Genomic DNA, 23,683 nt, shown 5'->3' with positions numbered 1-23,683 from the left:
GAGTTCTTGCGCCTCTGGCTGCTGGTTGGGTTTGGATAAAGGGAGGCAGGAGATGGGAAAGAGTACTACTAGAGGTGGAAGAATTTACTTCCTGGGCTGTCTTCCTGCTCAGCCACGGCCAAGTTCTACCAGAAGCCTGAGCTCCTATCAGGTAACACCATTGCCTCTTCCTGCCCAGGTGGTTCGGGGTTCTAACAGTTCCCCCCTGCTGCCAGGGCTGGGGCACTGCCATTCTTTGATCGATTCCCTTAGCACTGCCCACATTTTTATAAACCATCCCTCTGCCATTAAAGTCTATTCATTGGCCGAGTGCAGAGACTCATGCCTGTAATCCCAGCACTTTGGGAAGCCAAGGGAGGAGGATCCCTTGAGGCCAGGAGTTCAAGACCAGACTGGGCAATGCAGTGAGACCCCGTCTCTACAAAAAATTAAAAAATTAGCTGGGCGTGGTGACACGCACCTGTAGTCCCAGCTACTTGCGAGGCTAAGGTAGTTACAGTGAGCTCTGATGATGACACTGTACTACAGCTGGATGACAGAGTGAGACACTGTCTCAAAAAAAAAAAAGCCTATGAATTTACTCCATTCGAGTTACCTGATTCCTGAAAATGTAGGGAAGGCACCTGATCTGTAACTTTCCATAACACCCCCACTCCTCCCTCCATCCCTGATACCCCATCTTTTGAACCCTAGGCAGACAGATCCAGGCAGGGAGACCAGCAGCTTACAAAGTTGTCTTTATTAGTTTCTTGCTGCCTCACAGAGCATCATGGTCTGTCCCTCCTGGGAATGTGGCATTTGAGGAGATAAATATTTATTTTGGCCCCCACGCCTCAGTAGGGGGAGGTTTAATAAAAATAGTAATATAATAACAATAATGACTATGATCAATAATAAAATGCCCCTTATATTCCCCTAATACACAGTTGGTTGAAGCTTTGAGAAAAAGGAACCCCCTTTCTGGGAAGGGCCAGAGTGTGCCTGGAGACCCTCCAGTGGCCCCCCGGATGCCCATCTCCCACCAAGAAGCCCTTATAAATACCCTCCCCATCCCGTCCCTGCCTAAGAGTCTCTTCCCCTCCGAGAGACCTGGCTGACACTGAGTCCTCCTGTTCCCAGTCTCACCAAGCTCCTCCCCAGAGAAGGGACTGTGGGTCTGTGTTCTCCCAGCTCCCACTCCGCCCCGCTCCTTTTGTCTCTCCCTCCTCCTCTTCTGCATCTTCCTCCTTCATCCCTCCCTCCTGCTCCTCTGCATGGCTTCTGCCTCCTTCCAGTTACTATTACCTCCTCCTCCACTTCCTTCTTCTTGTCTCTCTCTCACCTCCTTCACCTACATCCTCTCCCTCCTCCATCCTCCTTGCCTGCCTTTCCACCCAGACCCTGAACACAGACCTGGACTTGCCCCATCTTGGCCTCAGCTGGGGACCAGACAGTCCACAGACAAGACCCCTAACCTGCTCCCAGGGACCCGGTCCCTCTCCATCCCTCACCCCGACTCTTACAAGCCTCCTGGGGCTTGGTACTGTAAGAGCTTTGGCACAATCACCCCTGAACACCAGGGCAGAAGAGGGGCCATTCCATTCCCAATGGCTAGCACAGGCTGGGGCTGGGAGCAGAGAGGAAGGCAGGATGAGGGCTGGGAGTCAGGACCCCCAAGTCCTAGGAACCCAGGCAAGCCTCCCAGTCCCTGCCCAGTCCAGGACCTCCCTGAGTCCGAATTTCCATGTCCCGGACCAGCCGGAATATGGCATTTCTCAAGCTCTTTGTTCCCTCACATCTTTCTGTCCTGGGATTGGGGTGGGCCCTGCCAGAGGACATCAAGGGGTACTCTCTGATTCAGGGGCTGGGGGAAGGCTCCGGGGCCGCTCTGAGACCTGGAGGGGAAAGAGAAGGATGTCAGAATGGGAAGAGGCAGGGAGGACTCTTTCCTCAGGGGGCCAGTGCCTCCCAGAGGCCTCCCTAGGACCCATCACCTGCCGCAGCAGGACCCTTGGAGGGAGCCACATGTGAGGTGGAGTGGGGGGTACATGGGTCATTGGAAGAACCTGGAGAACTCCTACTTAACCCTAAATCAACTCAAAGTCCTTTTGCTCATTCACTCCATTCTTCATTGATTCAACAAACATGCTTTATTCTGGGCAGAAGAATGAAACCTGACCCCCACCATCAAGGAGCCCACAGTGGACGGAGGACAGATACCCAGTAGAAAACCATAGCACAGCAGGAGCTGCAGGAAAGGGGTAGGGGGGAGGGAGATGGCAAAGGTGGCGCCTGCCCCAGGGAGGCAGTGACCACCTGACCAGTGGCCAGAAAGGCTTCTTTGAAGGTGATAGTAGTGGGCACCCTGGGTGTTAATCAGGTTAAGGACAGGGAAGGGCATTCAAAGCAGGGGGAACAGCAGGGGCAAGAGCCTTAAAGTGTAAAAGAACATGGCCAGTTCCAGGGCTCTGAGTGACCTGGTATGACTGGAGTGGGTGTGTGTATCAGGGCATTGGAGATGTGGCTGGAGGGTGAGTGGTGCCTTCCCAGCTCCTCTTAGATCTTCCCCTGTCCCCAGTCAGAATGGATTGCTCCTTCCTCTGACCACCCACCATGGGCTGGGCATCTGTTAAGAGTTCCCGGAGCTCCCCTTGTGTGGCACCCTCCCCCTGTGCCAGGCACTGTGCTGAGCCATTCCCAGGTATCCTCAACTCACACAGGTCTCACGGAAATAACCTCATTTTACAGGTGAGTCAGCTCAGGGAGCTTAGGCATTTTGCCTGGGGCCACACAGGTGGGACAGTCAGAGCCAAGATTCCCAGGTAGGCCGACCTGCCTCCAGGGCCCTGCTGGTGCCCACCGGTGGGGTGAGATTGGTAAGAGTCTGCATCTCTTAGGATCGAGGGCAGGGACGGGCTCAGCTCGTTCCCTAGCCTCGGGTCTCAGAGCCAGGCCTAGCACAGAACAGAACTGCCTGTCCTTTGAATGGCGGAGGGCAAAAGCCCCTCCCACCAGCTCACCTGTATTAGGGAGGCTGCAGGGCTCAGAGATCCCTGGGGGCAGGACACAGACTCGCTGGACAGAGATGTCCAAGGTTTCCTCTTCACTGCTTCAGGAACAGGATGAGAGGACAAAAATGCCAAGGTCAGATGTGAGGAGCACACAGGGGCTGGGAACGTGGGGGAGGGTGTGGAGTACTGAGCTGCCCTTACTGGGGTCTGCATCTCCAGCGAGGCCGTCACTGCCCACGGATGCTGGGCGCCGCAACGCCTCCGAGAAGCTGTGGGGCCGTTGAGGGCCAGTGCGGGGACCTCGGCCCTTCTTTTCCGGAGCCTGTTGGGGGACAGTGCAGAGGGGCTGGGACCCGGAGGAACAAGAGACCAGGACGATCGAACTTCCCTCGACCCCCATCCTGGAAGTGCTTAAGTCCCAGCGCCGGAGGGATGCGCCACAGGCCTGTAATCACGGACGCCTGCGATTGGCTCGAGCTCACCAGAGAGGCCGGTGATTGGTTCCGCAGGACTCACCCGGGGAGGGTCTCTGGCGCTGGGCCTCCCATTGGTGGGGCCCACGTGCACCAGGTGGTTGAAATTGGTGGGCGGTGAGATGAGTTTGGAGCGCACAAAGGGGTCCTTCAGCATCTCCCTGCAGGTGGGCGGAGGGCGTGTAGGGAGCTGGGCGCGAAGCTAAACACCCCGCAGCAAGTATTTCTTCGCCCCGCCCACAAGAGGAGGCCCCGCCCCCGGAGCCGCACAGGCGCACCTGCGCTGCTGCTTCTGCTGCTCCTCCGACACCCGGAAGAAGAAGCGGCGCTTGCTCTTGGTGCGGAATAGCTGGCGCCGGCTGTTGTCGGTGAGGTCGGGGATGTCGAACTCGTCCTTCTCTGTGGCAGAAGCAGAGAGCAGGGCGGCGCTCGCAAGTCCCCAGGGCCCCAGCGAGCTCGCGCTCAGGTCACACACACACACTCCCTCACCTGCCAGCTGGTTCCTGAGGTAGGTCAGGCGGACCTTCTCGGTGCCATAGAGGAACAAGGAGCCCTCTGGATTGAGGGGCCGCACCTGAGGTGGCAGGCAGAGGTCAGGCCAGGCCACCCAGCCCCACCCCAGTGCAGCCTCCGGGGTCTGGGGAGGCCCTCACCTTCTTGAGCGGCACCGTCTGCACCCATTCTGCTCGCCTCACGTCAAACACATCGATGGCGCTCTCGCTGGACACTGTCAGGTAGGGGGCTGCGTAACCTGCAGGCAGGAAACTGCCTGTGCTGTGCAGCCCCCAGCAAATCAGGCACCTCTCTGAGCTCGTTTCCTCCTCTGTACCACAGGGACCCTGCGCTCTGTCACAGCACAGTAACTTCCACACTCCACGCAGTGGTCCTTCCCCTGAAGACTCTACAGAACCTCCACGGCAAATCAGCGATAACAAATGTGGAGCACGCACTGCAGACCTGGCGCAGTTCTAAACACTTGACGTGTTTTTTCTCCCTTAATTCTTTCCTCTCTCTCTCTTTCGTTTGAGACAAGATCTGCTGTCACCCAGGCTGGTCTTGAATTCCTGGCCTCAAGTGATCCTCCTACCTCAGCCTCTAGAGTGGCTGGGATTACAGGTGAACCACACCCAGCTCCCTTAATTCTCAAACTCTGAGCAGGTACTGTTATTATCACTCCTAACTTACAGATGACGGAATGGAAACCTGGGAGCTAAGTAATGGTCAAGGTCACCCAGTGAGGGCTGGGATTTGGCCCCGGGCAGCCTGGGTCCAAAGCCTACAATGCCAAAAGTCTGTGCTACACCCAAGCCACAAGCCGCACCCCAGAAGAGCCATTGCTCATGAAGTTCTGTCCCTCTCTTCCAGCCCTTAGCCCATCACACCAGTTACTTGTGAATGCACCTAACTGCCAGACTGCTCCACTACCCCATTCATTCATTCATTCATTCATTCATTCCTCCGAACATTCAGAGCCCCTGGAGTGAGCCTGCCTGGGCTGGATGCTGGATATAGATGACAAAACCAACCCGGCCCATTCCCCAGGCCAGTCGTTCAGTAGGAGGTGATGAGCCAGGACATAGGTCTGAAAAGAGAGGTAGGAGAGCAGAGAAGGGAAAGACCAGTGACAGGGAGGGCAGGGCTGGGAGCATGAAGGCACTAATAACAATGACAGCAAGGGCAGCAGTTGTCTTTGGAGTGCCTGCCAGCAGGCCTGCACTGACACTGGAGCTGGACTTGGTTAAGAGTTTGCTGGATACAAAGGAAGGAAAGCAGCTCAGGCATGGAAGAGGAAGGTCCCACACAAGCCACCAAGAGCAGGACAAGCTGTGGCTGGGCTGGAGGATGTGCACTGGGTCAGGGGCTGTGGTGTGCAGGGCCTCTAATGCCAAACTCAGGAGTTGGGGCAGGACCCTGTCTTCACCCATATACCGAAGGTGTCCGGCCCCCCAGCCAGGCCCTCTGCAGGCCTTACCCCAGCCCGTGGGTGCTGCTGGCCACAGCAGTTCGTGGCCACGAGACTTGCGGCCTGTGCCATCCACGTAGATGCCAGCAGTGGTGAAGAGCAGCAGGAACTCACTGAGGCTGAGCTCCAGGGCACCCAGCGCCTCGCCCAGGCCCCCTCGGGAGGGCGGCAGCTCCTCAGGCATCAGACCGGACCCCAGCACCAATGGAGCAGCCTCATTGAGCAGCGGGTAGAGTGTGAAGCCACCGGCGGCACCCACACACAGCCGGTCACCCAGCAGCCCCAGGCTCTGCACAGGTGCGGGTGCCTGTAACTCACGGATCCGGTGCTGCCAGGGCCCCGGGCCTGGGCCCAGCTGGTAGCAGAGCACTTGGCGCTTGACGGCTACACAGAGCACTGGGGTGCGATCCTGCAGGATGCGCCCAGTTACCACCACCTGGCAGCCTCGAGACTCGGGGATCTTGGCACCTGCTGCCTCTGTGCTCTCCAGCTCGGCCAGGGCAAAGAGGCGCACGCTGGGGCCGCGGCCACACAGCACGATGAGCAGGCCCGCTGTGGGGCTCACAGCCAGCCGCTGCACCCGCCGGCACTCCCCCACCTGGAAGATGTCTGCAGGGTTGTCGAGGGGAGAGTGTCACCCACAGGTGGGTGGGAAGCAGCACATCCCCATCCTCCTCTGTCCCCTGGGCTGACCCCACCCATGCCCACCCTTGGCATGTACCGTTGCTGTGCAGATGGATCACAAACAGCCCCTCCTCGGTGCCCAGAGCAAGCCGCTCCTGGTCTGGTGGAGGGAGGGAGAGGGTCGGGGGTCAGAGGGTCTGTCCAGTGGCGGAGAAACTGGGCAGGCCACCTGCCCTTGCTGGGCCTCTTTCTCTTGAGGAGGTGGGGGTGGTAATAGTCCCACTGTCCCTGTATCGCCAGACTCTTCTCTCCCTTGGCTCTGAAGAGGGACAGCCATGGGGCAGGGGGTAGGTGAGAGGCCCATCACCTTGAGCTGTGGGATTTGGGGTAAGTCACGTCACCTCTTGGAGCCTCAGTTTCCCCTTATGCAAACTGGGGACAATGATGGCACCTCTCTTACAGAGCGGCTGTGAGGAAGAGAAGCAGCAATGCTGGTGGCTGGGAAGCAGAGCCCTTGCTCAGTAACGCCCTAACCCCTCCAGCTCCCAACTGACCCAGGGGACCCACACACCCTCTCCCGTGGCTCCCACCCTGAGCGAGGGCAGGGCTGGCTCAGGGGCTCAGCTGCTAGGGGAAGTCTAGGAGTGCTGCTTCGGGCATCTTCCCAGCTGTAAGTCACGGAGGGGCCCTGCTGCACATAAGTGAGCCTCACGGCAGCTCCACCCAGGAGATGTGAGGCTCCGGGTGGGTGGTTCTTCAGCTGCCCGTGGTCCTCTAGCTGCTAGAGAGAGCCAGGACTGGAACCCTTGTTTGTCCCATTCAAAGCCCTTGCTCGTTCCACTTGCTTGAGATTCTTTTAGAAAAAGCAGAAACTGAGGCACAGAGAAATGCAATAGCAAGAAGCCAGGCTCCCTGCCCCAAAGCCCAGGACTCTTCAAGCGGCTGTGCACAGAGGAGGGTAGAGAGGATATGTGTACAAAGCTGGGTCCACGGCTCATGGCTGCAGGGAATGGGCAGTGACGATGGCCCTCTGGACTGTGCCTGGGCCAGCACCAACCCTATGGGCCCAGATCGCTCCCTTGAGCCAGCTCACCAAGGATGGCAGCGCAGAGTGTGTGGGGCAGCAGTGGCAGCCCATTGTCGTAGGCCTCCTTGAGTGTGTACACGGGCCGGGGTCTTGGCCGTGTGTCCAGCAGCAGCCGCTGCAACTCGCCCAGCATGTGCAGCCAGCGCTCCCGCTCCCCCTCGCTCTCGGCCAGCAGCAGCACGGTGCACGTGGTAGGTGGCACGGTCAGCTGGGAGGCTGTCACCTGCAGGCAGGGTCCAGGCTGGAAGGCTCTGGGCTGAGAGCCTGCCATCCTGCCTCCCTTCCCGTCTCCATCAGCCAGTGTGCACAGGAACTGAGTGTGCGCTTGCTGGGTGCAGCGCTAGGCCCTGTCCACAGCAGGGGACAAGCCGGTCAGGTGGTCAGACAACATGCAGATAACTGCAGAGCCCTGTATAACCAGTGCCATAATAGGGCAAGGATGAGCCTTGTGGGAACAAGACTACAGCCCCTACCCCAGGCCAAGAGGTGAAGGATGACTTCCCAGGGGACACGAAACTTCTGCCAGAGCCGAAGCGTGAGTGGACTAACCAGGAGTTAGGCAAGGAGGGTGAGGGGCTGGGGACCGGCGGGGGCTGGCAGTTCCATACAAAGGGAACAGAATGTGAAGGACCGAGGATAAGGTGCATAGGGCACCCTTGGAACTGGAGAAAGCAAGGTGTGGCCAGAGCAAGGAGAGGTGCCAGGGGAGAAGGCTGGGAGGCCTGCAGGGTCAGATCCGTGGGGCCTCAAGGCCTCGGTCAGGAGCACCCTGAGGGCAATGGGAGCCACAGAGCGTCCTAAACAAGGCAGGATGTGTCCAAATGCTCATGTGGGAAGCTCGCTGTGGCTGCAGGATGGAGAGCTCATCAGGGCCAGAATGGAAGCCACTGTGGCCATCATGTGGAGAGAGAGGACAGTGGCTGGATTGGGGACAGCATGGAGAGGCAGAGAGTGGCTGGCCCATCGTGCCCTAGGCACTCACCCTAAAGATTCGTGGCAGGTCCTTTGACTGGGCGTGGATGACATCCGAGGCCAGGACAGGAGTGGCTGAGAACTGGGGGTCCCTGGGAGGTCCATGGAGCAGGTTAGAGGTTTCACTGTCCCCGGCTGCCCCCTCACCACTAGTCCCAGGCTGTGTCCCGCTGCCACCACCCACCTCAGATCCAGCGCCTGCAAGAGAGCCCCACTGGCTGGGCTGAGCCGAGGGTCAGGGGCGTCAAATAGCAGCAGGCGCGAGTCGCTGAGTGCAGCAAACACCCGCTGCCAGCCCCGCCGGACGCCAGAGGGCCGTGGCACCTGGGGGAAGGCAGGCATGGGAGGGCCTGTGAGAGTCCTCAGCCCCCCGCATGCTGACCACTTCCCCCAGCCTCTGCTCACCGACAGGAAGCCCTCGTAGGCAGTGCCCGTGCCCGTTTCGGGGTGCACTCCCAGGGCTGTGTGGAGCAGGTCAGGGGGCACGGGGCAGGGTGGGGCCTGTGGGGCGCAGGTTGAGTGACAGAAGTAGCCGCAGGCTGTGGGGACATCAAAAGAGGGCAGATAGGGTGAAGCTGGGAAAGAACAGCCTCGAGCCAAGACTCCAGGCATTCCCAGTCCCAGTGGCACCTGAACTGTCACCAATTCCCCAACAAGTGAGAAAAGAAAAACAAAAACTGAGCAGTGGGACATTGGACCAGCAGAGACCCCGAGTTGGGAGAAATGGCCTGGGTGTGTCAGGGTCACACACATGGGGGCTGTGGCTGGAGTGTGGGGAGTGGGTGTGCGGAGGGCTGGGGCTTCTCACCATCACAGCCCAGGCCCTGGCGGCCCAGGCCCAGCATCAGCGAGGTGCAGCGGAGACACTTGGTGGGGGATGGGAAGCTCCGGGGGCGCAGCATGTGTGAGCCAGGCTGGGGACGGGGAGCATGCCATTACTCATGCTTGCCACAGCCTCCCAGGGCCCTGTGCCCATCCCTGAGGGCTCAGGCCACCCCAGATATGTTTGCCCGTCATGATGTGCATGGAAGGTCCCATGGAGCTTGGCAGAATAGCTTGGCACCCCCACCCCACTCAGCCTGCTAGGTGCTGACCTTAGCAGGAAGACCTTCTGCAGGGGCTGTGGCGGCTGCTGGCACTCTGGGGAACACAGCCTGCAGGAGGGGAAGTGAACAGGTGAGAAGGGCAGGGGTTGGGCCCAGCCCCCCAACCATGGAACCCACCTGTGCTCACCCCTGAGCGCAGGCTGCGTCGGCCTTCTGGCCTCAGCTCTGGCTCCACCCCAGGCCTTGGGGCCTCTCCTGAGACACCAGGCTCCTTGGCAGGATCCTTCTGGGGATGGGAGAGGGAGGGACAAAGTCAAGGCCCCTGCACCTCGCTCCAGGACTCCCCACCAACCAGCCCTTCTCCCTGTCTCTTACCTCTGAGCTCCGGAAGGACAAGAAGGGAATCAGGGAGTTTGATGGCTTGGAGTCTGCAAGCAGAGAGCGTGGGTCACTGGGGGTGGGGTCCCTGGCCCAACCCCTGGGGCCAGCAGGGGCCTCAGTTAATCGCCTGAGTAAAGCAGGGAAAGGACCACAGGCTGGGGGCAGGGCTGGCACACAGCAGGTACTCGGTGAGTGCTGGTGACAGATGGCAGGGTAAGCTGCAGAGTCCTAAAACAGACTCCTGTCACCGCAGCCCCGCCAGGCCATTGCCAGAGCCCCTTGGTGACCACGAGGCTGTGGTGGGGGCCTGGCTCTAGAATGGGCAGGCAGTGGCCACTCACCCCCTGGCCGGCGGGCCCGCAGCTCCTCCCGCAGCGTGGCCAGCTCCTGCTGCAGGGCCTGGCTCTGCTTCTCAGCCTCCTGCAGACGGCTGGGGGAGAACGGCAAGGGCTCGCCACCAGCCTCTGCACAGGGCCCAACCCTGCAGCGCCAGCCCCCAGCCTCACCGCTCGGCCTGCAGCTGGGCCTCCTGCACCTGCGTCAGCCGCTCCTGCAGGCCCTGCTTGGCACGGATCTCGGCCTCCAGTGCAGACTGTAGCTCCAGCCTGGCCGAAGCCTCCATCTTCTGCAGCCTTCGTGCCTTCCACTGGTGGTCCTGATGGCCACGGGCATACGTGTAAGATGCCCTCTGGGCCCGGCTGCCTCAGGGGTCCACTCCCCCAGGGCACACCACTGCCCATGCCCCCTGGCCAGGCTCAAAACCCCAGCTCAGCCACTGACCTGCTGTGAAGCTCAGTGTCCCCACCTGTAGAGTGAGGCTACTGGCACCCCGCACCCCCCAAAGGGTGTCCCTGGGGCTCACCAGCGGCCGGGCAGGGAGTGTCTGGGTGCCCACGTTCCGCAAGGATTCCAGCTCCTCTGCCATCTTGGTGGCCAGAGCCTGCAGGTAGCCTCTTGAGACCTTCTCATCATTCACCCTGTTGGGAAAGGGGCGCGGGGTTCGGGGCTGGGCCTTCAGCCCTCCCTGGGCCCACCCTGGCCCACCAGCACCCACCAGCGGAGGATGTCGGCGATCTGGGCCTCCCAGTTGCTCTCCGTCTCCCGCCGCTCACCCTCCAGCTGCTGCTTGCTCTGCTGCTCCTGCGCCAGCTCTTCCAGCAGCTGGGGGCCGGGTGGGGAGGCGGCTCAGCCCCAGGGTGCTCCAGCAGCCCTGGTCATCTGCTTTCTCCCCACAGGACCCCCAGCACCCTGAGCCCCATCTGTGTCTGCCCTTGCTCACCTGCTACAGCCTGCCTGCCCAGCCCCTGGCAGCTCCGCCCATCTTTCTGCTGGCTGTCCTACCCTTTCTTGTCTACGCTGTCTGTCCCTCTGTCCGCCCTGCTCACCCGCTCCTGCTCCCGGCTCAGCCGCCGGTTCTCCTCCTGCAGCCAGCACAGAGCCTCCTCCTTCCCACTTGGCCTGGGGAGGAGAAGGCCGAGGCAGTGACTCCCAGCCCGGCCTGGGTCCTGCCTGTCCCCACCACCCCTCCTGCCCAGCTCACCGTTGGCTGTGGGCCTGCTCCAGCTGCTCCCGCAGAGCGGCCACCTCCTGCCTCAGTTGAGCTTCCTGAGGCCCGCCCTCAGGCGGTCCCGTGCCGTTGGTCTCAGAGGCTGTGTGGACGGTCTTGAGGACATGGAGAGGGGTCAGGGCAGGGGCCCAGGAGGCCATGGCCCACCCCACCCTTGGGACACAGGAGTCAGGCCTGGGGCACCTCTTGCCAAGGGGTAAGACCTCACTACCTTGACCCGAGAACACTCCTCAAGGCTTCGCTCCCGCTGTCCCTGCAGCTGTGTCACCTCCTCGCTCAGGGTGGCCACCTGGGCCTCCAGCTGTGATGGGTGCAGAGGCAGGCCAGTGCTGACTTGGCCCACCCCAATCCCTCTGCCCCACCTTGCCACAGACTCAGGCTCTACCAGCCACAGCAGGCATGAGGAGGCAGTGGGCTTTGAGATCACCCCTCCTGCTCACCCACCTCCCTCTGGGTAGCCCGGGCTTCCTTCAACTGGGAGCTCAGGGCCTGGGTCTGGCTGGCTATGGCTGCTTCTCTCTTCTGGGCCTCCTGCAGCCTCTGGAATAGCTCTTCCTGCTGCTCCTGGGCTCTGCATAGCTCCTGTTCCTGAGCCTGCAGCCTTGCCCGAGCCTCGGCCAGCTCCTGGGGAGTCAGGGTGAGGAGGACAAGGCCCAGAGTCAGGGCAAGGACCTCCACAGTGTGGAGCCCTGGGCCCCTCACCAGCCTCAGCAGGCCCTCACCTGGTGGAGCTGGTCTCTCTCCTGCCATGAGTCACTGTCTTGACCTGGGCTATGAGCAGGGGGCCCATCCGTCTGGGACAAGGGGGCATTGCTGTCCCTCAGTGTCTCTGCCAGGAATAGTCACTGAGACCTGCACATACTGACTGCCCCAGCCTCAGCCAGGCACTGCACGTGCAACGTCTCATAGAACCTTCACCACGGCCTGGGAGGTGGGTCTCCTTGGCCCATTTCCCACATGCAGGCTCAGGGGGTTTAAGGTGCTTCCCCAAGATCACACAGCATGTACAGAGCAGGGATAGGACTGGAACCCAGGTGGGACTCAGCCCAGCGAGGGGGTAGGATAAGGGCTGCAATACCTGACAACCTCTCCCGTAGAGTCTGCACTTCCTTCTGTAGCTGCTGCAGCTCCCAGTGGTCTGAAGTGGCGTGCAGGGCCTCTGGCAGGGGAGGCAGCCCCCGTAGGTGAGCAGCTGTTCCTGCAGCAGCAGCCCCCACGGCCAACACGCCCACCCTCAGCCAGCCCTGGCCCAACTGCTTCCCGTACCTTGGCACTTCCGGCTCAGCTCCACCTTCTCCTGCTCCAGACAGTGGAGCTTCTGCTCCAGAGCAGCCAATGGCTCGGAGCTGCTCTCAGGACTGGGACTAGGGGAGGACAGGGGCGACACATGTTGGCAGAAAGCCCCGTCCATCCTAGTGCATCCAATCACTTCATCACCTAGGACACACCCAGACCAGACCTTGCCCTCAGGAGACCCCAGGCTGGGGCCATGGGCAGTGGCTCCAGGGCACAGGCTTCAGCATTCCTGGGCCCAGGTGTGAGCCCTAGTCCTGGCGTTTGCAAGCTGTATCACCTGGACCCTAACATAGCTTCAGTTTCCTCACCGGCAATGGTGGCGATAACAAGGCCTCTCCAAGGGCCGTTGAGAGGATGTGGTGACACAGACCAAGTTGGCCCTGATGAGTGGGGGTCGAAGGCATTTCCTGCACCCCGGAGCATGCCTCACCAGGACCTTGCTGCAGTCTCAGGCCAGCCCCTCAAATGGGTGATCATCCCGCCCATTTTACAGAGGCACTAAGTGAGGCTTGGGAGCTGTAGGGGCTTCAAACTCCAGGCCTCTGGCTCCAAGTGCAGCCCGTTCTCAGCTTGCTGTGGAAGGCACTGAGAGAGCCACGCGCTGGGATGGGGCCCAGCCAGGCACAGGCATGGCTTCACCAGGACCCTGAGGACATGCAGGCTCAGAGCACCAGTCACATGCAGGCACTGGGTAGCCACTCTGCCTTCTTTCCCGGTGCCTGGTGGGTTTCCAGCATCCTCCAGGCCAGGCAGCCCCCAGCTTCTCACCAGGTGTGTGAGCACTAAACTCACCTGCCAGAGGTATAGGTAAAGCCCACGAATGGCAGGTGATGGCCCGAGAAGGCCCCATGGCAGGGTGGTGGCAGGGTCCCCTGCAGGAGATGGGAGGAGAGGCAGAGTGAACAGGCACAGCTCCAAGAGGAGGCCTGAGAACCAGGAGGCCCCCGGGACCTGCTCAGGTGGGAACCTAAGGGCATAACACAGCCCCCACCAAAACAGCCCCCAGCTCCCACGAGTCCTTGAGAGTGTGGCCTCCCAGGGGCTGCTGAGAGTTTTCTTCCTTCTACGAATGCTGATTAATAGGATGACACCTGGGATCAAAGGACCTTCACTTGGCACAACCCACTCCAGTGCAGGTGAACGAGCAGGGGTGAACCATAACTCTTATGAGCCCCTGGGGTCCAAAGACCTCAGCCCTAGCCCACCCCAGGGAACTTCTGGAGGGTTCCCACAGCCAGTGAGGGTCAGGGCACCTCCCCGCTTGTGGTAGCATCTGCCACTCACTGGGTGGTTGACGGTGTCATCATCCACATCAAAGTTGGAGGTGTCCATGGGCCCTTGGAGCTCAGGGACATAGGGGGCAGTGCTGGCCGCCAGCCGCTCCCAGTCCACGCCTTCGAAGAAGGGATGGTTCCGGAAGTCGTCCAGCCCGCCCCGGCCCAGCCGCTCCTCCTGGCGGCACAGCAACTGTCGGATCAGGTCTCGGGCGCTGGCTGGCACGTCAGGCATGTCCGAGGGGAACTGCAGGTGGTCCTACGGGCAGGGGAGTCAGGCTGTGTCAAGTATCTAGGATTCCAACCACACAGACTTGGGAGTCCCCCTGGCCTCCCTGGAGCCCCAGAGCCTGGCGGCCAGACCTCATGGTTCATGATCTTGCCATAGGTTTCCACCAGGGACTCGGCGTAGAAGGGCGTCTCCCCAAAGAGCAGCTCATAGGCGCACACTCCCAGTGACCACCAGTCACACTGCGGGCCGTAGTGGCCCTTGCCCTCTTCCATGGCCTGCAGGATCTCAGGGGAGATGTAGTCCGGTGTCCCTACTGCCACTGATGAGTCCACCTGTGGGCGGTGGTGGTGATGATGCCATGAGGGCAGCTTCAGGCATGGCTGGGGGTGCTGGCCCCTCACCACAAGCCTGGCACTCCGACCCTGCCAGGGCTGGGCTGGCCTGGTGCCCCCCACCTGGGGCCTGGGCCTCCCATTGCCCTGAGAGCTTGGTCTGCCTGGTGTCCCCTGCTCCCACTCTGGGGTGGGGTCCTTACCATGCCGCTGTTGTTGAGACGCAGGCAGGAGCCAAAGTCGGCCAGGCGAATGTGTCCATTCACGTCCAGGAGGACATTGTCTGGCTTGACATCCCTGGGGGAAGGCAGGGAGCATGAGGGGCTTGACCTGTGTGTGTGGATGTGTGTTTAGGTGCATGCCCAGGTGCGATGTGCGTGCATGCATGTCGGAGGGAGAGAAGGCTGGTGGCCAGGAGGAAGCAGGCAGCTAGACTGGGGAAAGGACCCTTGAGGAGTGCACTGCCGGGGCTGCAGGAGCCAGACATCCCCAGTGCAGACCACAGCTCAGCCACCCATGAGCCAAATCACCTTCAGTCAGGTGCTTACCTGTGCTAACCTCTGACTTCCTCGACTAAAAAGGGGACAAGAGCAGCCCCCACCACATGAGCTTTCTTAGCATAAGGATTCAAAGGAACCACATATGAAGTCCCCAGCAGTGTTTGGCACACGCTGAGTGTTCAGCAAACAGCAGCTCTCCGCAGAGCAGCTGGCAGGGGCTGGATGGGGCAGGGGCCCCACCTGTGGACGTAGCCCAGCTGGTGCAGTGAGTGGATGGCCAGCACCATCTCAGCCAGGTAGAACTGGGCCAGCTCAGGCGGGAGGCGGTCCTCAAAGCGGCTCAGCAGTGTGAGGAGGTCCCCACCGGCGTAGTAGTCCATCACCAGGTACTGGACGGCGTTATGTAGGGAACGGGAATCAGTCTGGGAGGAAGGGGCACCTGCCCCCTCACATTGGTCCCATGGGGCTCTGGGAAGGCAGGGCCGTGTCTCCCAGCACCCCTGGGGTAGCCAGTTCCTAGCCAGAGCTCCGGCAGGAGGCTCCAGGCCCAGGAGCTGATGGGAAGTGGAAGCTACTTTGTCCCAGTAGAAGAGGTCTCTCTCCTTGGTCCCAGCACCCCCAGGTCCCCAGGCAACCCCCCTCTAACCCTGCAGAGTGTCCTCACCAGGTATTCCTCGTCTTGGAAGGCATAGTGCAGAGTGGTCACCCAGCGGCTGTCCCCCTTCACCAGAACGTCCCGCTCCTCCCGGAAACAGGCTGTCTGCAGCAGGTTTTGGGGAGCAGGGCGTAGCATGGGATCAGAGCCCAGGACCCCCCACCCATGCCTTACCAGCGCAGGGAATGGGGAAGGACTCAGTAAGTGTAGGGGCTGAGATGGAGGTCACAGCTCTGCTCTCCCCAGGCTGATTTGGATGAGCCCACACTTCATGGCTCTGGGCCTTGGTGTTACCGTAAGGAAAATGGGAACAACTCTGCTTGCTTTTAAGAAAGCTTTATTGTGAGAAAGGGACGGGAGATTGGTGGCTGTTGAGGGTGACATCCTTTGCCTGGTCAGCAGCCATGCCCCGCCTCTTCCCCTGGATGCCCTGGAGGCCTCAAGGGCAGCACACACCTGTCCCCACCCATGAGCAGGCTGCCAAAGGCCCACCAGACCCCACACTGACCTCAGCTCTCTTCAGCATCTCCCACTTGTGCAGCATTTTCATGGCAAAAATCTGCCCACTGTCCCTCTGCCTCACCACAGCAACCTGAGGCCACAGGGAAGGCTGGGGTCAGCACGGCCTGGTGGGAACACACTCCCCACCACCTACCCCAGGCCCTTTGCTCACCTCCCCGAAGGCCCCTCGGCCGATCACCTTCAAAATCTCAAAGTCATCTCTCTGCAGACGCAACTCTTTCACCATTGTCACGAAGGGGCTGGCTGAGGGGACACAGGGTGGGGCTCAGCGCATGCAGGGCAGGTGGGGGGCCAGCTCCCTCTCTCACCTTGGGAACCAGGAGCTGCAGCTCCTGTGAGGCCAGGGCAGGGACGCCTGCCCCAGTGACAGCCACCGGCTAAGGGGTCGAGAGGAGCTGGAGCCTGTTCGGCAATGATCAGGAAGTGTAGACAGTGAGGGTCCTGGCTCAGCCGACCACCTGGCCCCCAGACCTCATCCTCAGACTCCAGGCAGCCTCCACCCCAGGGGTTGATGGGATTTGTGGTCCTCCCTAGCCGACCCTGGCTGGCCGGGTTGCCCTGGGGACCATGGGGATACCATTCCCACCCCAGTTCACAGTTCTTGGCCCCCTAACAGGGCCAGGCCAGGGCCTGTCTTGGGAAACTGGACGGGTGACATTCCTTGTCCCTAGAGAGGATTCTCAGCCATTTGGGAGCTGTGGGCCTGGGTCTGGGGACCCTGTAGGCATAGAGGTACCTGGCTGAGGGTGAGGTCTGTGGCAGCCCCAGACAGGGAGGACAGTGGCTCTGCAGGGCTCTGGGAGGACAGGCTCTGTGTACCCCAAGTGGGGTCCCCTCGGTCTGGAGGCATAGATACCGGTCGCCCAGGTACTCACAAAACTCAAAAACCGAGCCAAAACACCTTCACATGGCACGGACGCTAGCACCTGAGGGGGTGAGCGCTCAGGAGCCCCTCCAGGCCTGACCAGCCTACAGCTCTAAGCCCCGCCTGGGACAAGGCCTGCTCCTGGCCAAGAACCTCCTCCTTCCTCGCAGTCCTGGATGCCTCCGTGAGGGGCATCTCCAGCCACTCCCAGGCCCTTCCCAGGCCTGGAGTAGCCACAGACTGGAGGGAGGAAACTGGGTCTTGGGAACTAAGGGAGGCAGGAGTGACCATTCAGGACTGGGGGCAGCTGTGGTCTGGCACCCTGCCTCAGTTTCCCCTTGCCAGGAGGTAAACTCCCTGCCAGCGGGGCGGGTCTGTGGGTGGGACAGAGAGCTGCTCCACAGGTTTATCAGGCAGAACCCCCGCAGCGGGGGTGGTGTGGAAACCTCATTACCAAAATTAATTGTCTCTTTCCCAGGTCTGTGTGCGGAGCTGGGGAGAAGCAGCCACTGGCCTCCGAGGGGGAACCAAGGCCAAAGCAGAGTGGTGACCCACCAGCCAGACAGGGGCCAATGCCCAGGGCCCATAGGCATGAGGATCCAGGCCCCCAGGACTGGCCGCCCAGTCCCCTTGCCTTGCCACAGGGCATGGGGGCTCTGGGCAGCAGCAGGGACAAGTTGGGGCAGGAGAGGAATGAGTCACCGCCCTTTGAGTTACCTCAGGAGATGTCAACAGATGGGCCCCCATGCTGGGGTCCCAGGTAGAGGTGCCAGAGCCAGGCAGGGGGAGCACACATGTGTGTGGGGAGGTGATGACAACACAGATGCACGCATAATACGCAGCAGTCCCAGGGAGACAGGCAGGCAACAGAGGCAGGGGCCGTCTGACTGCCCTCAGCCTGGACGGAAGGCCTGGGGCTGGGGCCAAGCTGCTGGCACATCTGAGTTGCAGGCCCCCCCGAAGTGTGCCAGGCCAGGCCTTGTGCCTGCCCAGAGCTCAGGAGCGCCAGGAACGCTAGTCACCCACTGGGCAAACACCCACCTCACCCCACCCTTCAGGCCGGGCCCCCGTGCCTTACCTCCATGGCCTGGCTGGGTATAACCAGGGAACCCTCTGACTGGCGCCAGGGCCCACTGTAGGTTCAGGGTCACCCCAGGCCAGCCACTCCTGGTGACTCAGATGAGTCAACCAGGAAAAGGCACCGACCCACCTCCAGCCAGGCCCCCCTCCCCAGCCCCGAGGGAACTGCTCTCAGGGAGCCTGGCCAGCAGCTGGCAGAGACCAAGGGGCTGAAGTTGGTTCCTAAGTCCAGGCTGCGGTGGTCCTGTACGCAGGGAGACGGGCGTGTGTCTGTGTGTGGGGGTATCTGCAAGTGTACAAGACTGAGAAAGCCTGTGTCCGTGCATGGCACGGACAGGGGTCTGCACGGGGTGTGGGGTGTGATGTATGAGGAATCTTGTACACAACTCCGTAGGGCGTGCCCTGGGTACATGCGTCTGCGGTCTATACCAGGCACAAGTTTGCGTGTGTCTTTGTGAAGTGTGTGCTGTGTACGTGTGCCGGGGCCTGTGAGTGGAAAGGGGCGTGTGAGTATCTAAGGGTGAGGTGCACAGGTGAGTGAGCGGGCCGCGGGTTTCAGTGGCACGTGTCAGGGCCAGTGAGGACAGTCTGCAAGGGGAACGTCTGGGGGTTCAGGTCCCTGCGGGAAGGCCTGTGAGCGTGGAGCGCGTGGGGTCCCGGCGCGGGGTCCCTAGGGCCGCCCCCCACCTTGCCGCACCGCCACTCACCCCAGCTCAGGAACTGCGCCACGTTGCGCTCCCGCCGCAGGGGGGTGCTGCTGAGTTCTTGGTGCAGCCCCAGCAGCAGATCCAGGAGGCCGTCGAGCCCCGGGCCGCCGCCGGCCTCGCCCCGCGCCAGCCGCTCCAGCGCGCGCAGCCGCCGCTCCATGGCTACTGCCCGAGTCCCGATTCCCGGCTAGAGCCCGGCCGCCCGCATGCCCGTCCGTCCGTCCGTCCGTCCGTCCGTAGGTCGGTCCGCGCGTCCACCCCCCCACCCTCCCGCCCTCCCCGCTGTCACCTTCCTGCGCCGCTGCCTGCGCGCCCTCACCTGGGCGCCACGCCCCGCCCCCGCCCCGCCCCCCGACGGACGGGCAGGTGCGCGCCGCCCAATGGGAGCCGCGGCTGAAGGTGAAGGCGGAGGCGCGCGGGGGTAGGACCAACTCCGGCCAGGAAGTGGGGGGGCGAGCAGCGGAGAATAACTCCTGGGCCGGGTGGGGGTGGGGTCCCCCCTCTCCCCGGGACCCGAAAGACCGCCTGGATTCCTGCGCGGCCCCAGGCCCAGCTCTACCTGGGGCCTCGCCGGGCCCTAACCCAGGTGGGAGAGGCCCGGAGCACCACAGCTTCCCTCGCCCCTGGGCAGCGGCCGCCTCTCTGCTGGGTCAGGCAGAGGGGCTGGGGACGCCCGCGGCCCCGGAGCCGGATGGGAGTTGTAGTTCGCTCTCTCCCAGGTTTGCCCGCGCTTGGCACCCCCCCGCCCGCCCCCAAAGTTTCTGATCTCACTTTAATTGTGTCGTTAGAGCTGCCCCGGGAGGCAGGAAGGTGGGGTAAGGATGATCACACCCATTTAGCAGATGGTCACACTGAGGCTTGGGAAGGATGAAGGTGAATTGATGGGCTGAGGATGAGGAGGCTCCGAAGCTAGACCCCTGGGGTGGCGCTGGGCTGGGCCTGAGTCTAAGCCTGGAATGTCAAGGGCAAGGAGAGGTCCCCATGGGCTGCCGGAGACCGGTGGGAGGGGAGGGGCTGACTCTGGTGGTATTTCTGATTTCTGCCCAGCTGTAGCCAGCTGGGCTGGACCAGACGCCATGGGACTTTGGGTCTGTCCAAGACGAGAGATCAAAGGGTGGGGCATTTTAGTGGCTTTAGACAACACATTCTTTCTTTAAAAGATCTGTTCAAGGGTTTGCCTCCCCTCTCAGACTGGGACCTCCTTGTGAAGGGACAGGGCGAGGTTCCCTGCCTTGGGGGAAGAGGAGTTCTGTGTTTGTAGAGCTGAACTGAACACCCCCTGGCAGCAAACAGGGTGCTCCTCCACGTTCGGAGTCTCCCACGTGATCTCAGGGACTCTGCCCTGAGGCTTCGCAGAGCCCACAATCGGAGAAATATTTGGGGAAACATAGTCCGGATGTGTTACCCAAGTCAGGCCGGGAAGGGGAGCCAAGATTCAAACCCAAATCTGGGGATCCCAGTCACTGTCTCCGGGTCTCCTGGGAGGGGTAGGGGCAGGAGCTGCTTTGGTTTGACGGAGCCCTCGTGTCCCTCGGAGGGATTCTGGGTCCTCCTACAGACGGGCAGGGCTGGGGCCCCCAGGAGGTGAGAGGCGTCTGCTCCCTGAGGCCACAGGGGGGCGCCAGAGACCAGAGGCGGGGCAGGCGCTGTGGCCGGAATGAAGTTCCCACCTGGGGAACTGGGGTGAGGGGGCCTGGGTGGAAGATGGGCCTCTCCTCTGCTGCTCTTGGACACCCTGATCCTCCACCCCCACGCCAACACGGCCCCAGGGGTCCGCTGTCTGGGCCAACTTGTGAGGCCTCTGGGTGCTGGCTCATTCCCTGTGCGACCTCTGGTGAGTGTCTTAACCTCTCTGAATGCTGAGTCCTCGGAAAAGTCCATCCTCCCCCGCATCAGACGCCATCCCCACACGGTACAGCGCAGCGGAAACTGAGTCCCAGACAGCAGTAATGGAGTCGGGCTGTGTGGAGCAGAGCTGGGACGGCATGCAGCCCTCTCTGCCTCTCTTGCACTTTATTAGTTTTTGTCGTATCTCTTTTGCAGGCTTCAGTTTCCTTGTCTGTAAAAGGGGGTCGGGCCCCCTGATCACTCCTTTGCAGCTCCAATATCAGAAAGTCCTTAGAGGCTCAGTCTCTGCCTGGTTCCTTCCGGCCTCAACAAGGGCCAGGCCTCCAGCCCTGACAGAAGCAGCTCCTGGACATAGCCCCGCTCGGCCCCAGCAGATCTGTTCTCTGATTTTTTTCTTTTTTTTTGAGACAGAGTCTCACTGTGTTGCCCAGGCTAGAGTGCCGTGGCGTCAGCCTAGCTCACAGCAACCTCAAACTCCTGGGCTCAAGTGATCCTCCTGCCTCAGCTTCCCGAGTAGCTGGGACTACAGGCATGTGCCACCATGCCCGGCTAATTTTTTCTATATTATTTTTAGTTGTCCAGCTAATTTCTTTCTATTTTTAGTAGAGACGGGGTCTCGCTCTTGCTCAGGCTGGTCTCGAACTCCTGAGCTCAAATGATCCACCCGCCTCAGCCTCCCAGAGCGCTAGGATTACAGGCGTGAGCCACCGTGCCTGGCCAGATCTGTTCTCTGATCCCGTGTGAGCCAGACCCCCCCAGGACCACAAAACCTTGCCTTGCTCCCTACAGAGCCCTGCACACGGTGGCCCCTCTCGGAGGGGATCAGGGGAGGGGATCAGGGGATGAGCGAGGCCAGCGAGAGGAGCCTCTGCCCCCAGAGCCTTGGCCCAGCCCATCTGGGCAGTCAGGCCACTCTGCCTTCCTCCTCCCTGTGGTCACTGCGTCCCAGTGCAGGAGGGCCCTGCTATCCCCACAGCCTTTCACCCTGGCAATAGCTCTGCCCAGCCGTGGGGGGAAAAAATCAGGCTGATAGCACCTTGCATTCCCATGGGGCTTCTTGGCATTTCAAAGTGACTTCAGATCTGTTATCTTCACAAGAGCCCTGCCAGGAGAGAGTTGTCATTACCTTCCTTTCACAGATTAATACATTGAGCTGCAGAGACTGGACGGTGCCAGCCTTGAGCTCCTTCCCTTGGTCCAGAGCCTGCCTGAGTCCCCAGGTTCTGGGGCTAGGTCAGTGCCTGGCAGCAGAAGGGAACCACGTAGTAGCACCTAGATGCTGGGGACAGGGGCAGGGAAAGGCCAGACTGCACGTAGACTTGATGTAGGCTTCTGCAAAGGGCCTTGGATGGAGAAAAGGAAAGTGTGAATTCAGGGACCCAGGCCTTGCAGAAAGAGAAGGTTCAGAGATGCTGAGAAGCCCAGAGAGGGGAGCACAAGTGACTGGCAGGGGACCCATGTTCCTGACCCCAAGAGCATAGCCCTCTGGGTACAGGAGGCAGCTGAGACACAAAGTAGGCTCCGGGGGTCTGTAGCATGGCAGCCACATCCTGGGCCCACGGCTGTGGCCCCCCACCTTCCCAAGGCCCAGGGAGTCAGCCTCCAGTAAGTGGCCTAGGATGAGGTGCCCAGCCCCAGCCGCGGGATGCAGCTCCCAGCAGATGGTCCTGCAGGGCTGAGAATGGCAGCCACCCCTGCCCTTAGCCACTCAGGAAACAGAGCGTGGCGTCCTACCCCCACCCAGGGGTCAGGGAATGAGAGACTGGCTGTGGGGTCATACAGCCTTGTTCCTGCTCACCGGGTGTGTGGCCTTGGGTGAGTCCCTTCCTTTCTGTCTGGACACTGTGTTTTTGTGTACAATGGAGAGCTGCCCCTGTTCAGGTGTGAGGGACAAATGAGGTACCCGGTATGGCCACCAATGGCCATCCTAACATTTCTCTCTAGAAGGAGCTCAGGCAGCGATGTGGTTGGAGGCGGAAGAACTCGGTAACCCTTCCTTTGCTGCCCAGGCCCCCGGGGTTTTATTTAAATGTGTGACTGCTGGGGGGCTCGGGGAGGGGCTGATGGAGATGGTGGGGGTTGAGAAGCCCCACACCCCGCCCCCGCCCACCCAGCAAACCAGGGGTGTGTCCTTTGAAATGTCCAAAGCTCCAAATGGGTGGACATATGGTGGTTTCGTCATCCTGGTTTTTCTTCCAAAAACCTTCCCTGTGCTGCTCCAACAAGCCACGGCGGCTCCCACGCTCCACAGCGGCTGCAGCCCCATGTGGTTTTACAATTATCAGGCCCTCTAGGTGCACAGGAAGCCAGGCCTGGGCCCCCTTGGCCACCATCCTTCTGGCCCTCAGGCGCCACTGGGTCTGCAAGCTGCTTCAGGGAAGGGTGGGTCCAGCCTGCTTTGTTCTGGGTGTTAGGTGGGGCACCGTGCTCCCTGCACCCCACCCTTACCCCCACCCCAACTAACCTGCCTAGGGTGCTCAGCCAAGGAGGCCAAAAAGGTGGGCCTCCCTGGGGCTCCGCCTCTGTGAAGTGTGGCTGCTCCTGCCTGTAGGACCTGAGGAAACAGGCTCAGGAGGGGAGAGGACTGGCTGGCCCCCCACAAGTGGCAGAGCTGGGATTTGAACTTGGGGTTGTCTGCCCAAGGCTGCCCTCTGGGTCCTGCCTGAGCTGTTGAGCTCTGAACGCGGATGGGCAGGAGTGCTGGCAGGATCCTCCTGACCCCTCTCCCCCGTCTCCCCAGCCCGTCGTGGCTCTGCAAGTCCTGCCAGCAGCCCATTTGAGATAAGAACAGGGCCCTGGGTTGGATTTGTGGTTATGTCTTTGTTTTCTAAGGAGCAGAAGAAATGTTTATTCTGAATGAGATCTCTCAAGCAACCTCTACGTAGAAAACAGCTGCTGTGTGGGTGGGGACCAAGGCAGTGGTGGGCGCTTTGCCTCCTGGGTCCTGGGCTCTGAGGTGCCATTGTGGGGGAAACCCTAATCAGATTGCCCTGAAGGCCTCTTACTCCAGAAGCCTGGGGACTGGGTGGAAACCCCCCTCCTTTGCCCTGGAGAAGTCCCCTAGGGAACTGGGGAGGAGAAAGGGGTGCGGGCTAGCCCTCCAGGTAGGTGGCCACATCTTAGAACACATCCACTGGCCCTCCTCATGGCCCAAAGAAGACCCCTCCCTGAGCTCTGGGGCAGACACCTGCCCTCAAGCCTCAGCTCAGCAGGCACTTCCTGGGGCAGCCCCTGGGGGTTCAAACTCCCTCTGTCACCTGCAGAGCCCC

General features: G+C 61.1%; 1 protein-coding gene across 1 annotated transcript; it reads right to left on the bottom strand.

The window, feature by feature from the left end:
• Window positions 1-1,532: 1,532 nt before the first annotated feature.
• CDC42BPG (CDC42 binding protein kinase gamma (DMPK-like)) lies at window positions 1,533-18,726 on the bottom strand. Its single transcript, XM_012665333.1, has 37 exons — window positions 18,567-18,726; window positions 16,066-16,157; window positions 15,901-15,984; window positions 15,402-15,497; window positions 14,978-15,126; window positions 14,441-14,534; window positions 14,037-14,237; window positions 13,684-13,932; window positions 13,192-13,271; window positions 12,370-12,467; window positions 12,182-12,262; window positions 11,826-11,932; window positions 11,548-11,727; window positions 11,315-11,404; window positions 11,077-11,198; window positions 10,922-10,994; window positions 10,591-10,697; window positions 10,399-10,513; window positions 10,043-10,191; window positions 9,878-9,966; window positions 9,531-9,583; window positions 9,343-9,441; window positions 9,204-9,263; window positions 8,918-9,023; window positions 8,515-8,648; window positions 8,294-8,433; window positions 8,120-8,201; window positions 7,144-7,360; window positions 6,148-6,210; window positions 5,436-6,035; window positions 4,117-4,214; window positions 3,953-4,037; window positions 3,742-3,862; window positions 3,507-3,624; window positions 3,192-3,312; window positions 3,000-3,088; window positions 1,533-1,874 (listed from the first exon to the last, which is right to left on the bottom strand). The coding sequence occupies exons 1-37, from the start codon at window positions 18,724-18,726 to the stop codon at window positions 1,818-1,820; spliced, it is 4,659 nt and encodes a 1,552-aa protein (XP_012520787.1). The 3' UTR covers window positions 1,533-1,817.
• Window positions 18,727-23,683: the final 4,957 nt, after the last annotated feature.

Source organism: Propithecus coquereli, unplaced genomic scaffold (assembly GCF_000956105.1).
Source record: "Propithecus coquereli isolate 6110/MARCELLA unplaced genomic scaffold, Pcoq_1.0 Scaffold120, whole genome shotgun sequence".
Lineage (NCBI taxonomy): Eukaryota > Metazoa > Chordata > Mammalia > Primates > Indriidae > Propithecus > Propithecus coquereli.
Note: the sequence above shows the minus strand (reverse complement) of the source record. Positions and strands in the feature narration are given on the sequence as shown.

Bases quoted from the DNA above. Each gene is read 5' to 3' on its own strand.
- CDC42BPG (XM_012665333.1), bottom strand. From the start codon at position 18,726: ATGGAGCGGCGGCTGCGCGCGCTGGAGCGGCTGGCGCGGGGCGAGGCC. The intron at 15,498-15,900 runs GTCAGTGTGGGG...AACCTGCTGCAG, and splicing joins AGATGCTGAAGAGAGCTGAG to ACAGCCTGTTTCCGGGAGGA. The intron at 3,863-3,952 runs GTGAGGGAGTGT...CTTCTGCCACAG, and splicing joins CCTCAGGAACCAGCTGGCAG to AGAAGGACGAGTTCGACATC.